The following is a 15718-nucleotide window of genomic DNA, read 5'->3' as shown; positions in this document are numbered from 1 at the left end:
GGCACATAGAAAATCACCGCATTTCATTATTAGTTAATAAATTTACCTACAATTAAAATAAAACTCATCTTGTCATTGCACTGAATTCTCCTGCTCTAATTATTAAAGTATTATCTATCCATTTTCTCCTCAAAAATTAATAGCACCTAATTATAATATAAAAACAATTATTTCTTACTGTTAGATCAATACTATAAACTTACAGTGGGGGCAGGTGGAGTGGCAAGGAAAGCAGCTCTTTTGAGGGGCTTGACTGAATACAGCACTATCAGAGATACAATCTAGAGGAGGTCATGGCTGTTTTTCTCCTCCTTTGACATAAACTGGTATTTTCACTTTGTTCAATGGTGTTGTATAAAATAGTTATAACTTCTACTAGTGACAGAAAAAGACATATTAAAGTGAAGCATTCTGTTATTTGGAAAGGCTTCCTTTCTTGCAGATGTGAGCTCAACACACAGCAGCTGTGAATGGCACACCTGAAAAACCACAGAAATGTTTTGGCAAGATGTTTGGCATTTGTGTTTGTACTGTGAATGCTTACCAGAACCAAGTCCAAAACTTACTCTGAAGAGTAACGACAGATATTTTCCTGATCACCATTAGGCAGGGTCTGCATCACTATCTACAATTCAATTGCTTGTGTCCTGTGTTAAATTCACTAATGTGAATATAATCACATAAACATGAATAGGAAAATCATATTAAAACTGAGCAAAAAAGAAAGGTCTAAGAGAGCTCTGCAGTGGGAAGCACATAAAAAAAAAAAACAACCCTAATGTATGTTAGCAACTTCATTAAAATAATTTTTTAAATCACAATTATAAAACAAGTGACAAAATCCCCACTGGTTTGTGAAGTAATTATTTACATATAGCTTTGTGAATACAGTTACAAGTACTATCTTGCCACCCTAAAAAATTCATTGATATAATGTATAAAAATTTATGAAGGTTAGCTCATGACAATTAAATGATGAAAAGTTCTTTCTTAGTGGTTTGCTGCTTTTGTGGTTTTCTTTTCCCCAGATTTTGAGTTACCTGACAATACAATCAATGTCACCTGAAGTTTCCCAGCAATAAAATAAATTCTCGAATTAAAACCAAAAAATAGCTAAGATGCACCATCATTGTTAGACTCAAAACAAGGGAAAAATCAGGTCATATATTCTTGCTCTTTTAAAAGTGCTGATGCTAGCTAGGCTTCTGTTAAAATCTTTTCTTGAACAAGGACAGACTGGGAGCCCAGAATGGGACTCAGACACAAAATTTTAGAGCCGCACACAAATATTTCATGCCTTCGGTGAGATAACTCATGAAGTTGTTTTATTCCCTTCCAAAAGTAAATAGATTAATTCTTCAAAAATTAATTGGAAAGACTTCACTTTGTGCAACTGTTTGAATACTGGGGTTACACAGGGGGCATACAATATCAAAACCCAACATTAAAACTACACAAGATAGCAACTGTGAGTGCAGTGCTGACATATACAACCAACTCCTGTCAGTAAATCCATTTGCTAACGCAGAGATGATATGTTACAGATGGACTGTCAGCAATACACAAGTGTAGTGACTATTAGTCTCTTCTTTCCTTTATGAGTTGCTGCTTCAAATATTCAAATACATGCATGACTTCCAAGTTCAAGGGACCAATCTACTCATATCCCTATGAAAACTGCACATTTCTCACTAATAGTAAGAAAAAGTAATGAGCAGAGCAGCCAAGGCCTATTGTGGCAGCCAAATAATGTGTTAGAAAATAGAGATAATTCCACCTGTTGAAAACTGGACATATGAAAATGAGGCCATAGCGAAACAATCAAGCTGAGCTTCTGATGCCTGCAAAAGGGAATTGACAGAGTTTATGAAATAAGAATGTCCCTTACAGTCTGGTTCCACAAACCTTTGTTTTTACTGATCATGTAACATTATTTCATACTACAGCAAACTCCACCATTGTAAAAAAACTTAAGACAGAGTCAATTTTAAAACAACATACACATACACACACCAAAAAAAAAAAAAAAAAAAAAAAAAAAAAAATAATGCCACACAGAAGTGGAAGTGTAAGAAGTGTAAATATTTCTAAAGTATATGAATTAATTTTCAAGTCCTAAAAAAATCTGGGCAAGGCATCATTCCTCAATTTTAATATTGTCTGAAAACTTTATAGACTAAGACATGGGCACCTGTGTTTTGCCCCGTCCACAGTCTACAACTTCAAACATTTTATTGCGTGTTAAGCTGGGTACAAATTCTATTTTAACATTTAAAAGCCTAAAAATCAGACTTCTCAACTACAATAAAAAAGCAGTGATATACAAAGCTACATAAGTAAGAGTGGAAATGGCAAAGTCAAATTCTAACTGGTCATCCACAGTAAATCTGTGATTGAGAAATAATATAGAAGGCAAGAATGTCTCAGAAGGAATTAAAGAGTCTAGGAGCAAGGTTGCCAAATACATGGCTCCCTACTGTCATGTAATAGTAATCCAGGAATACCAGCAAGGTGCCTGAGTCCAAATTTGGCCAGCAATACTGGGAGAAGGCCTGGACTCAAGCATGGGCTGAGGTATGACCACTCACAGGGTTGGTACAGAGGAAGTGATTAGAAAGCATCTGTCAAGAGGCATCTATGCAGATTTGTTTTAAAACCACTTATTGAAGTGGGATTCTGCTCACTGTATCATTCATTAATTGTATTATATATATATATTTAAGCATGAACATGTGTTTTACATGCCTTGACAGAAAAATAAAAATTCCCCAACAGTAGTTTAAGCAAAAGATCACTCACTATTCTTTCCTCTGAGTTTTGCAGTTAATCTTTGAAAATAAAATTTCTGTTTAGTCTGAAGGAAGAACACAATTCTTCTTTCATAAAAATTCCATACTGATAATATTGACCTGGCATATTATTTCTTCTCTCATTGATGATAGATTAATTGCTGGAAAAGTGACAAATAATTATTTGCTTGGAATAAATTTAAGCACATCAAGATGTAATCTGTTAAATATTTTTAGGCAGATATTAAAAGATACTATAAAATAGACCCCTATTTATACTCCAAGAAGGTAACACACTGAGTGATTACCACCCACTGTTATTTACCACTTATTTACCTGGTTATGTTTTATGAAAAATAACAGTTTAAGAAATATCCAATATTTTAGAATCTTCTAGTCTGAAAAAAAGATTTTGTACCAAAAAATATCTGATTTTCTGACTGAAATTGTCAAAAGTGGTTCTAACATATTTTTAGCAGTAGGGCTCCACAGTCAGTGGAACAGTATCTTCATCACCACTTTCTCTACACAATTCTTTTCTGACAAGAGGCAGGGTAGGAAAGATGACAGAAATGTTAAAAAATTCTTCCTTCGTCTTCTTGGTTTAAGGTTAAATTTGTTACATTTATCCATTGTGAATTACTGAGAAAAGGACACATGTTCAATCTGGGATATTTCCCAAGTGTACTTCTACATTAGTTAAAGCCTCAAAAATAATATACATAATCAAATATCTATGCCAAACAATATGAACAAAAATTTGGGTGTGAAAGATGAATAAATCTCTCTTTCAAAAAACGAAATCTATTGAGCTGGCATTAAAGCATTCAATAAGATAAGGATACATGTAACTATAAAAGCTAACATGTAAATATGAACATCATATTCATAGCACTGTTAGGTTTTTTTAATAATATCTTTAAATCTGTAATCAAGCATGCACAGACATGCACTGAAACTTGACATAATTTGATTCTACTCAACATACATTTTCAATACCTGCGGCATTATCTTACAAACACTTCCACTGAGACATTATGAAAATATATTAGAAACATCAAAATGGAGACTACACTCTTTGGTACCTCCATCACACATGTACACTTTACTAGATTTGAGAGTTAGATGAGAGAATTCTGTTAGAATTTCTCAATCTGTCCTTGTGTAGAATATCCACAGAGAATATACTACCATCCTTCCCAAGAAGCAGAATATGGTCAAATTTCTATGTTGTCACTGCAGAGATACAAGAAGAAGAGACTTATTTGCCATGGTAGATTCCCCACCTCCACCCGCCCTCCCACCCTGCCCCAACATGACACAAAATGGTGAAAAAAACTTGTTTTCTACTGCAGTTTCCTAAATATAAAAGAGATAAAGTTCAGCATAGCTGTGAATCCATCACTCACCCATCACTCTAAATTTGAGGCAGTCTGACTGTATATCTACTAGTGCTGGGCTGCAAAGAGCAAACTGGCAAAGAGATGCAGGAAATTTGCAAAGGGTTTGAAAATAACAACACTTAATTCCATACAGTACAGAAATGTACATACAGGTACTTGCACATCAATCTTCCTTTTCCCCAGTCTCTGTCTCTTAAATTCTTTATTTTCCTGTCCACAGAGAATGATTCAGAACACAGTAAAGCACAGGTATACAGCATAAGTATGATCTATGAGGTAATGACTGTTCAAAAAAGTCAAAACCAGTTGAGTAGAGATGGAGGATTTTGAGCCTTTGAGAAAGAAAGATGAAAAAAATAAAGTCATCATACCCCAAACACAGTAATATACGAGGAGTAGATGTTAAAGTGATTTTCCATTAAAAAAAATTTACATATTGCCTATCATAACTGAAAGGATTCTTCAGGAGAATGCTACAGCCATGTTTAACCTGGTACCTGTGTCAAGGTGAGAGTTTTACACTTAATTATTTTTATGTGCACTGCAAATTTTACCCAGATATAAAAGCAATAGACAGTCTCTTAGAGTAACAATGGTCTGTCAAAACCTAACAAAGGTTTGATAGCTGATTGATCTTTTACTGAATTCCTTCTGTATTTTATTTTACTTGACAAATAAAATTTTTACTGAACTGTGCCCTGACAAAAACTCTGTCGTAGTCTTCTCATGCCAGGCTGATCACTGGTATCTAGCTCTTCCAAACTACACCAGGAAATGAGATTACAAAGCACCACGGTTCTGTTCTGTTTTGCAGGGAGTAAAACATATTCAGTGGCATGCACATTTGTTTACAAATATGTTTTACGTAAGAACAAGTATGTTAGGAGTAAAATTATGGGTTAGTATTTGAAAGCAAGCTTTATGATAATCCCTCCTTTCTCCAGGAGGCTGGTTTCTTCTCAGTGTTAATTACTGGAGGACGTGTCTACTCTTTGGAGAAGTAGCCTCTGAAACAGACCTTGCTTGAAAACAGAAATTTAACTTTTGACAGGTATAGTGGAGTTCCAGAGCCTGCTGGCATGGTGCAACTTGAAAAACAGCCCTAAAACTTCTACACTCAGGGTGATAAAACTAAGAGTTTACTGCAACATACTTTATCAATTTCAGGGCAGAGCTCAGCAATCATCAGTGTGCTCCATTGCATCCAGATAGTCCTGAAAGAATTTAGTTTTAAGGGCTATTTCACCCTTGAAAATTAAAATCAATCATCTTGCTAGTTTTTTTAAAAAAGTTGGCTCCGAAAAACAGCAGCAGTTTTTTGCTACAGGCATAGAAATTCCCCAGCCACAGGAAGTAGCTAAAATTCTAAATGTCTTTTCTTCTCATATTTATGTTTTGCCAAGCAGGACAAATGAGTAATTCTTGTTTGTTATACAGTTGTGTATCTGAGTCCTCCAAACAAGGCATAACGAAAGAACTGATACTTAGAAAGGAAATAAAGAGTCCAGTTATATTCAAACTATGCAGCATATTACTGCTGAATGAATATTCATCTCATTCTTTCTAAAGCATTTATTCAATATTTATTTACGCAAAACTGCCATTGATTTCCCTAGGAGCCTTAGTTATAAAGAATAAGGATGAGATTCAGTACTATTTTTAATTGAAACAAAACCAACTCTCCCCCGCCACACACACACACAAAAAAATGCCAAACAAACCAATTACTAAAGATTGCTTATTCTTCTAAAAAAAAGAAGGGTAAGTAAATCTCACTGTGATTACAAAACTACTACAAACTAGACTACTGCATAGCAGATAGGCTTCCTGTCATTGGCTGGAAATTATAGTGAGAGCCACAGTTTACTGACCTAAAGCTTCCAAATCTAGATAACAGTCAGTCTGGATGGCAGAAAGGTTTTAAAGTAACCACAAATGTACCAGGATATTTTTATTTTTGTTATTGTTTTGTTTTTATTATAGTTTTATTATTGTTTTATGAATAGAAATGCGGTAGGATTCTGTTGTTTTTATGTTTGTTTTCATAATAGAGTCTTTTTCACTCTATGCTTTCTTTAGAAGAAAAAAAAAACCTACAGTTTTGACAAGACTGGGGTTAAAATGGAGCTTTAATCACGCTTTATCAAAGGGGTGGAAAGATCAGACTGTCTCAGGTGGATAGAACAGTCAGTTTCAGCTTATTTAATTTAATGACATTGCACTTTACCAGAACATCGTGTATGGTCAAAATACCTATTTCACACTTTCAGGAATGAAAGACAGTCTCAGTGGTAGGACATTTCCAGCTCCTCACTTAGTCACTAAGTTTTGTCTAGGTGGAGCAATGGCAGCAGCCTTAACCCCTGGGAAACAAAGGAGAACCTTTGCTACCAGACACAAAAAAGGGAGACTTAGGGAGTCTTAACAGCAAATATGAATGATTACGGGTGATTACTGTATAAGACAATCAATAGAGATTTGTATAGTTTTTTTCTAACACGTACGTACAGTAGGACATTTTGACAGAACTGGAAGGCATTTCATCTTGTTTTGATGTCTACAAAGCATACAAATTACCCAGTTCCTTAGTCATAATCAGGAGCGAGACCCAAATTGCACTTTTATACTGCAAATCACCTTTGAATCTGGTTTCCATCTTCCATCTCTGCCATGACTTCTTCATGCAAGATATACTTTTTTCTGTCATATGACTAAAAGGGACTTAGCTGGCTCAGATGCAAATATCTAAGTTTCAGATTTTTCATTTCAGACAGATAAATCCCAATTTTCATGTCTCTGCAGAAGGCAGAGGTTAATCACATCTCTCAAAAGTAAGTAATATTTGCAAATAAATGAAACAATGAAGTTCTCCCTTCTTCTGCTCATCTATAATTTCATTTCTAATTCTAAAAGTTTTTGAGCTTCAAATTGGTATTTTCTTATTAGTATTCCATACACATTGTCTGACTTCTACCATAACCAAGCCAACGCCTCCCCTTAATTTTTTGAGCTTATTATAGAATATCCATATTGAGCACATCCAGCCTAATATAACTCAGGATACAGCAGAATTCAGCAGGTGAGCTAAATCAGTGTTTTGGGCTCACTGTATGCAACTTGGTTTGCCTAGAATATAACTTTTATAGTGCATGCTCCTCTCAAATGGTTTTACTCTTGCTGTCTTGTTAAAAAACCTGTGCTCCAGGCCTTCTTCAATAACAAGATATTCTGTTTTCTCTCCACGTGAAGTTTATCAGGTTATATGGCATCTGAGTAATAGTATTTCTTGCACCCTGTTTAACCATGTATTTTATGGTTATATTTGGTTTATTCCTTAGAATTTTCTATAAAGGTTTTCTATATTTTCTATATTCTTTCACAATAACTCTAAAGAGATCAAGTAAACACATATGAAGATTTCTTGCAGCAAATATTAAACATAATCAGAAAATAAATTATAAAATCATATTTTTAGAAAAAACTAAGGTTTTGAAAACACTTTCTACTTAGATTTAGGAGAGGATAAAGGAACATCTGAAAAAGTGAAAGATCTTCTTCAGCTGTTGGCTAAAAAAAATTATATTAAGTAATAAAAATAAATTCAAATATTCCTGCATGATGTTTCTAATCTACTTTTCCCTTAAGACCCCATAGGCAAACATTTTAATTGCTTAAATAATATCACAGAAACAAACAGGCACTCTAACAGCAAGGAACAAGCAATAACTTAGTCCTGAGCACAACTAAATAACAAGATCTACTTAATGAAAACTTATTAGACCCACTACCCAGATGGATAGATTTCCTAACTATGCTTTTTCTCTATCCTTGGAGACTTAAGACCCTAGAGGTACTTTTCTTTACTTGCTTATTAAGTGAGTATGATATTTAAAGAACAATTCTGTTCTTAATTTTAATCTACTTAAAATGAAGTTTCCAGGATTTCAATCATTTTCAAATGATTGCACTGAAAATGTTCATTAAGTAGATTACAGATAGTATAGATATTACCTCAGGTCCACACAATATTTTGGTTACTAAAAAATAGCATACCGATTTGTAGTAAACACTTAAGGCTTTCTTTTGAAAAGCAAAAGAATTGGACACCAATCCTCCACTGTGTTTCACAGATTTAACTCAAGGTTACTGGCCTCAAATTCAACTGGTACTTGAAACAACGTACAGAGTATTCTATATTCTATAGAGTATAACATTAGCTTGTAATGGGATACTCGCATATATAGAACACAAACACAGGACAAATAAGTAAGAATGATAAAATACGGAGATAAAAAACTTTGCAGAGGTAAAATTTCAGCAAACCACTGTTAGCTAAACCCTAGCAGTAAAGATGCATCATTTTTTACAAACAAATAGAGCAAAACATTTTGGTCTTGACAGCATGCTATTTCTCCTATATGTTATTTGTTATTTCTTAAATTTAGAAAGACAGCCTTTGTTGGAATGATATTGATCTAATATATATCAGTATACTGAGAAAGACACCTCTTCTTCAATTTTTAATCTAGAAGTCACATGTAGGCCGTGACTACCAAAATTATAAGTTACAAAGAAATTTTATACCTAAAAACTACCAGATCAATTTAACTAAACATTTAACAGTGCAAAACACAAGCAATTGTACAGAAAGTCATCATAATCAATTTTTTCACTATTGTTTTTACTTTTCCATTCCACTTCATAAAACAACTGAAAACTCAGAGAGAAAAGCAAATTTTAACTTTTAACTTCAGAAACATCTTTAAAATAATGTATATTTCTGGAGTCAGTGACAGACACAGACATGATTAATTTTAGTCCTTGTTATTTCTTCACTGTTTTTAAAAAACTGCCTGGAGTGTTCTAGGAAGGAAAGCCCTTTGAATTAGTGATGGCTCTCACAGCTCCCACCTCTGTTATCACCTTGTTAGTTGAGAGCAGAGAACATTAAACATTAAAAGTACTGAGAAGCAGTTCTAACTTTCCCACAATCCTGTGTGATACGGCATGCTAAACTCTTAGATCTACAAGCAGCAAAAAGGCACAGGTTTATCTGGGGGGGGAAAGAAAAGAAATATTTGAAAGATTTAATGCTTCTTGACTGTTCAATTGTTCTTTGATTTGCTTGTTGGAGTGGGGAGGTAGCAGGATTGAGAAGGGATGCGGCGGGGGATATCTGGCCTATTTTTCTCAGCTAAACTTGTTAGAAGGTGAGATTGTTGAAGTTTTTTCAGAAGATGAATCAGTAGACAGAGCACCAGCAAATATATCATATGAGATATTGTGCTGGTTTTGGCTGGGGTATAGTTAATTTCCTTCACAGTGGCTGGTATGAGGCTGTGTTTTGGGTTTGTGCTGAAAACAAGGTTTATAATATGGAGATCGTTTTTGTTATTTCTGAGCAGGGCTCACACAGAGCTAAAATCTTTTCTGCTTTTTGCACTGCCTCGATGGCAAGGAAGTTGAGAAAGCATGGAATGCTGGGGGGAGACACAGCCAGGACAGGGGACCCAAACTGACCAAAGTGATGCTCCAGACTACATGGCATGTTCAGCATGTAAAACTGGGGGAAGGGGGAAGAAGGAGCTGGGGGGTGACATTTGAAGTAATATCATTTGTCTTCCCAAGCCACTGTTATGTGAAGGGGCTCTGCTCTCCTGGAGATGGCTAAACACCTACCTGCCCACGGGAAGTGGAGGAAGCATTCCTTGTTTTTCTTTGCCTGTGTATGTGACTTCTGCTTTTTCTATGCACAGAATTAGATAATTTCAGAACATTCTGAGCTGGAAAAGACCTATGAGGATCATCAAGTTCAACTTTTCTCAGTCCACAAGTTTTCTATCTTTTACCCTTCCTCATCTTTACGCGCTGGTGGGGGAACCACTGAGCAGCTACGTTGGGCTTGGTTGATGGCTGGGTTTAAAACAACACAGACCTATAAATATATGACAAATTATCTATTTGTGGATTTTTTTTCTAATGCAACAGAGAAATGCCTGAAAAGAATATTAAACTTGAGCTTTGTTCTTCATATACAGTGACAGAAGCACTTATTATTTTGTGAGATTTCGGCAAATCATGTCAGTCAAATGTCTTTCTTGTGGGTGAACACAGACGTAGGCTTATGTACTCTTACATAAGAAAGAAAGCAAGCAAAATGGCCATGGCTGAATAATTATGAAAACATGAAGCAGTTAGTGCTTCCTCTGGAACTTCTGACTGGTATTTAATCAAAATACAATATTGTCTAACCTATACAGCAGATGTAATAAATAATTAACACATATCCTACTGCATTTTCTGCTTGTGGTTGATTCTATCATACTTTGAGAATGTCATTAATTGTTTCTCACTTTTATTCAATCATGACTCCTGCAATCATGACCAAGTTTGCTCCAGCCATCCTGCTGACTGAGCTCAGGCACAAGTGTATTCATGGGAATTTTAAAGCCTAGAGGAATGGGATGTGAATGGTTGATTATACTCAGCATAATCAATCCAAGGCTTTTAAGGCTTTTCTGTGAATTCTAAGCCTTTAAAGTCTAAAAAAAAAAATATATATATATATAGATTATTCTTCTGGTATTAGTTTAGATTTTATGTTGATGCAAGTTTTTGATGTTATTGTACAAACAATATGTGAAATATACCAGAGACTGTGATGTTTTATTCACATAAATAATTGCCCATAGATGGCCTGATCTCTGATGAGGTCTCCATTGCTCTCTCATGGCAGAGATAGATGATAATAAACAGAAAATAAATATTAATGAGGCTAAAAGAAAATTAAGGAAGGGACTACTTTCTCCTCCCCTCCAGTTCACATCAACCACAAATTAACAGTAAAAGAATTACATTTTAAATTAAACAGCACTGTAGCATAATTTCAGTTCAGTTCCATAAAATTGTCAGTTATTCTATGAAACTGTTTGGTACCAATGATTAACATCAGAATGACAATCATTTCAAAATTAATATACAATGTTTCCAATGTAGAAAGTAATCCCTTCCCAGGGGTAATACTTGTACAATGACTTGCATCTGGTGGTATAATCAAGGTATGTATTTACTCAGTCCTCTCTTTGAAAACTTCAGTTTCATTAATAGACATTCTCTGTTATCTTTAGAGAGGTCCTCTAATCTAGCATTAACAAGAAATTCCTGTTATATAAAATAAAATCAACAGCAGTCATAATAACAGTAGTAGTAGTAGTAGCAGCAGCAGCAAGAAGAAGAAGAAGAAGAAGAAGAAGAAGAAATGTTTATGTGTTTATAGAAATTGTGATCATCATAATATACATATGAAAATCTGAATTCATAAAAGCTTTTGTAAAACTGGGGAGTTTTAACACAGAGAAATAGGTAGGCAGAAGTGAAAATTTGCATGGAAACTCCCCAATTCCTCTTTATTTCCATTCACTGCAACAATTTCCTGTAATAATTTTTAGTCACAGCTGACTTGATGTGTATAGAGGTTTTAATTATGTTTTCTGCAACACTTCAGTTTTAAAGAGTTTAAAAAAAAAAGCCCCTGCTCTTACTGGAGTACCAATTTCTGGCAGGTTCTCAAGTGATGATTTAGTAACTTACTGATTTACAACAGTAGAGACAGTTACCAATAAAATAAAGATGTTTCATAGCTCCAGTGGAAAAAACTTACAGCAGTACTTGCTTTAATCTTTCATTTAAAACTCACACTTGACCTTATACAATTACTTACTAAGGCTGTGCACTTCAAACTTCTTTCAACTACATTGGAAGTTCAATTCTTTGGGAGGAAGAAAGTATAGAAAAGCTCTAAGCAGCACTACTACAGAACTTTTAAAATATTTGGAATTTCAGCATCAATTATTACTTCTCTCGGTTGGAAGTGTCAGTGTTCATTTTCAGGGGAAACAAACAAAATAAGACCCTAGAAATAAAATTTTATATTTTAAATGAAAATTTAAAATATTTAAAATATTAAAAATATGTTTGTTAGCTCCCAAAACCTAAGAACTTCAAAATCATTTTATTCAAAAGAAGAATATTGCAATTTCTTTAAGACAGAAATAATTTTATACACATCAATTTTTGATCTAGGAAATTTTCTTCCGACTACTGACTTAGTAACATTACCAATGATACTTCAAGATTACTTTTAAAGGTCTTTAATTTTGTCTTGTCTTACTGGCCACTGACCTTAAAGGCAAAGCAAAATTTAAGTTTTCAGGATCTATTACTACAGAAAGAACCATAAAATTAAAACAAGAAAAAATATAAATATAGAAGGAAAATTAAAAGCTCATCCTATTGTCTTTGATGATTGGGAGCCTACTGGAAAATCTAGCCATCAAAATTCATTCAAGACATTCAAACTTTACCTGATTTTGTAAATGGATTTAAATACAGTAATGCCAATAGTAGAAGCACTTACTGAAAAGGATTTCAATTCCTGGTTAACACCACAAGAAAAAAGGAGTAAAGTAACTTCAGGTAAGCAGATAATGGCTCATGCATGGATCTATCATAATCAGTAATTATGAAAAACCTTTTATCCTAAGGTAATTTTTTGAATTGTCATACACTAACAAAATTTATACCATAATACTTCAGATGAAAACTGTCACTTCTAAAACAAACTACCTCTCCTACAGAAATGTTCACTTCCAAAACAATATATATAGGGATTTTTTTTTTCCAGATTAGATATTGAAAATAAACAATATGCTTTAGGCTGGCCGAGTTCTCTCCATAGGTTAGTGTTCATTGTTTAATTTAAATAATTTAATTTATTTTTCCCATAATAATGATATCTTGCTTGTAGCACAGGCAGAGTTCTTGTATTTTCAATTCAGATGAGTGTTTTGACATAGTAGTTAGGATTTATTCCTAAATAAAAATACTTTGCATTTATAAATAGTAGCATATACATGAAAACATCTGTTATTCAATTCAACCATTTTACATAGGATTTTGCTCTGTTTTTGAGATGTAGCTGAGAAAGTGAACACGTAGTGAATGTGTTTTATACTTGATTTGTTTCATCCTTCAGAATTCTATATTGGAAAGAAGCTTGAGCCTCTTCCTCAAACCTTGCTTCCGAGATTGTAAGAGTGACCTCTAGTGCTTTACTGCTTTGCTGTGTGATGCAAGCCTTTTTTTGCAATGGTTTTAATATGCCTCCCTGTAAGGAACTGATTTAGTTTCGTGCATAGTGCCAAATGCTATTAATGTGCAATTCAATTATCATGGTCTTGTGAAAATGGATGTATTCATAAACTGTACAATGCAGAATGATGAAGAGAATTAAAGCTGTGACTGGATTGCAGCAGGGTGTTTAACATGAGGAACTTAGTATTCATGTTTAGGGTTACACTATGCACTTGAGTATCAAATGAGATATCATTACTGAATGACAGCACAAGATCATTTTGGTGCTGCAATGTGAATGTCTGGCTCACGGGAGCATGTTTAGTTTACAAACCATCCATATGCAAAACCCTAGGCTATAGATCCATTGAGCGCTTCAAACTTCTCTGCCATTGCTCAAATGTTTCCAGGGAGCTGTCCCCTGCCACTGGGCTGTAAGGTTATTCCTGAACATTCCTCATTGCTTTGGCATGCACTTTCTTCCCACAGAAGCATTACTTCAGCCCTTCCCATTCCTGTGATGCACAACCAGTGCCTTAACAGGAAGGGGAGAAAATATGTTTAATTCAGGTTATGAGCATCTGGCATTTAGGCTACTGCACTACCACAGAACACAAAATGAAATCCTCCAGCTTGTTGAAGCTGAATCAAATGGAACAAGAATAAATCAGTTCTATTACTGAATTACAAAAGCCCTGAAAATTAATTTCTTAATAAGTTTTTTCTTTTTTAATTTAAAGGTAATTAGTTTAAATCAATACTGGAAACAGAATATTTTCAGGTACACATATATTTGTGTGTGTGTCTACGTGTATCTATCTATCTGTCATCTACGTATATATGATGTGCCTCCTAGAGAGCAGATTGTCCTTAAAACTGTTATCATAGTCTTTATTTTGTGATACCACTCTAAGGGCTAACTCATTAAAAAAAAAAAAAACAACCAAACAAAAAACTTTTATTGTAACTGTTAGCATTCTCTTCTGTTGTCATGCATGAACAATACTCCCTAAGCAATCAATGCAGAGACCTTAGAGTCTTGCTACCCACATTTTTCCTTGTTATATTTCTACTGCTTTTGAACTGCACTGTGATTGCCATTCAAGTTGAGTGCCAGCTTAATCCAGGATATGCAGATACCAGCTTTCAAAATTTCCAAATGCTAAAATCCACTACACAATAGAAATATTGCACAATAGAAGTCTGCCAGTAATTTCCACATAAGACACAATTCCTTGGAAAATACTGCACTTCAAAAGAGAAAACAAGATGAAAATACAGCTGAACATTCATCCCTTAGCAAAATGCTGCTTTCAGATACTCTTATACAGTAAGCTTTATAAACAACATTCTGTACACAGACTCATGGCAAAAATCTGTAGAAGAGTTTTAGAAAATTTTTAGGCTAGCAGCTTGATGTCGTGACTTCAAAGCATAAATGTTCCTCTCGAAATTATATTTATTGTAATGCAAAAAAAAAAAAAAAAAATCCTGAAGTTTTCAACATACTCTGGATTGAGTTTTAAATCATATGCAATACTTACATTTATTCCCTGCCACTGCCATGTGCTGGCGATGAACAGACAGGAGAAAGAGCAGCTTCAAGAAGATTTCAGTGACAGAATCCATGTTCACGATCATTGAGGCACCCAAAAGAACCAGAGTACTCGGAAACAGCTGCGCTGTACTTCAGTTCTGCTCCTGCCTCCTTCCCACTGCCTCTCTCCGCCTCTGCTCGCAGCGCTTCCCAGGGGCCAGGCACCTCAGCCAAACGCGCTCCGCATCTCCTGCCGCACGCACGCTCACCTCCGCATCTGCTTCTCGGTCTCGCAGCAGCAAGCCCGGAGGAGCAGCAGCGAGAACCTCGCCCCCAGCAGTGCCACGGAGGCACTGGGGGCTCTGCCGGCAGCCGGCTCCGCAGGGCGCTGCTGCTCCGCAGGGCGCTGCTGCTCCGCGGGGCGCTGCTGCTCCGCAGGGCGCTGCTGCTCCGCGGGGCGCTGCTGCTCCGCAGGGCGCTGCTGCCGCTGGGGCTCCGCGCGGCGCGGACAGCCCTGGCGGCGGCGGCGGCACCGAGCGGCCCCGGGGGCGGCGCTGGGCGCTCCGCCTGCCCTGCGCTCCTGCGCCGAGACACCGCTGCCTCTGCGCGCTGCCCAGCCTTTCCCCCGCCTAGCGATTTTTCTTCTTTTTTTTTTTTTTTTTTTTTTTTTTACAAGTTGCGAGTTCTGCTCTCTTAAAGGAAAGCGGTTTGCTGCCTTCGCTTGAGGAGCCAGTGATTGGCTGCCCCTCTGGAAAAGACACCACCACTGTCCCTGTAGGGCTTTATTAATGCTGGCATTAAAGGATTACATTCTCAGCTCTTAAGAGTAAACACATAAACATAATATAAACGTATGA

At 35.7% G+C, this 15718-nt stretch overlaps 1 protein-coding gene across 1 annotated transcript in view; it reads right to left on the bottom strand.

Moving 5' to 3' along the window:
- Nucleotides 1–15474, bottom strand: part of CNTNAP4 (contactin associated protein family member 4) — a 207867-nt gene extending 192393 nt beyond the window's left edge. The window contains exon 1 of the mRNA XM_002190986.7: nucleotides 14869–15474. Within this exon, the coding sequence (XP_002191022.6) occupies nucleotides 14869–14965 (97 nt within the window). The 5' untranslated portion in view covers nucleotides 14966–15474. The remainder of the gene's footprint in view (nucleotides 1–14868) is intronic.
- Nucleotides 15475–15718: the final 244 nt, after the last annotated feature.

This window comes from Taeniopygia guttata, chromosome Z, assembly GCF_048771995.1.
Source record: "Taeniopygia guttata chromosome Z, bTaeGut7.mat, whole genome shotgun sequence".
Classification (NCBI taxonomy): Eukaryota; Metazoa; Chordata; class Aves; order Passeriformes; family Estrildidae; genus Taeniopygia; species Taeniopygia guttata.
This window is presented reverse-complemented; position numbering and strand designations above follow the sequence as displayed.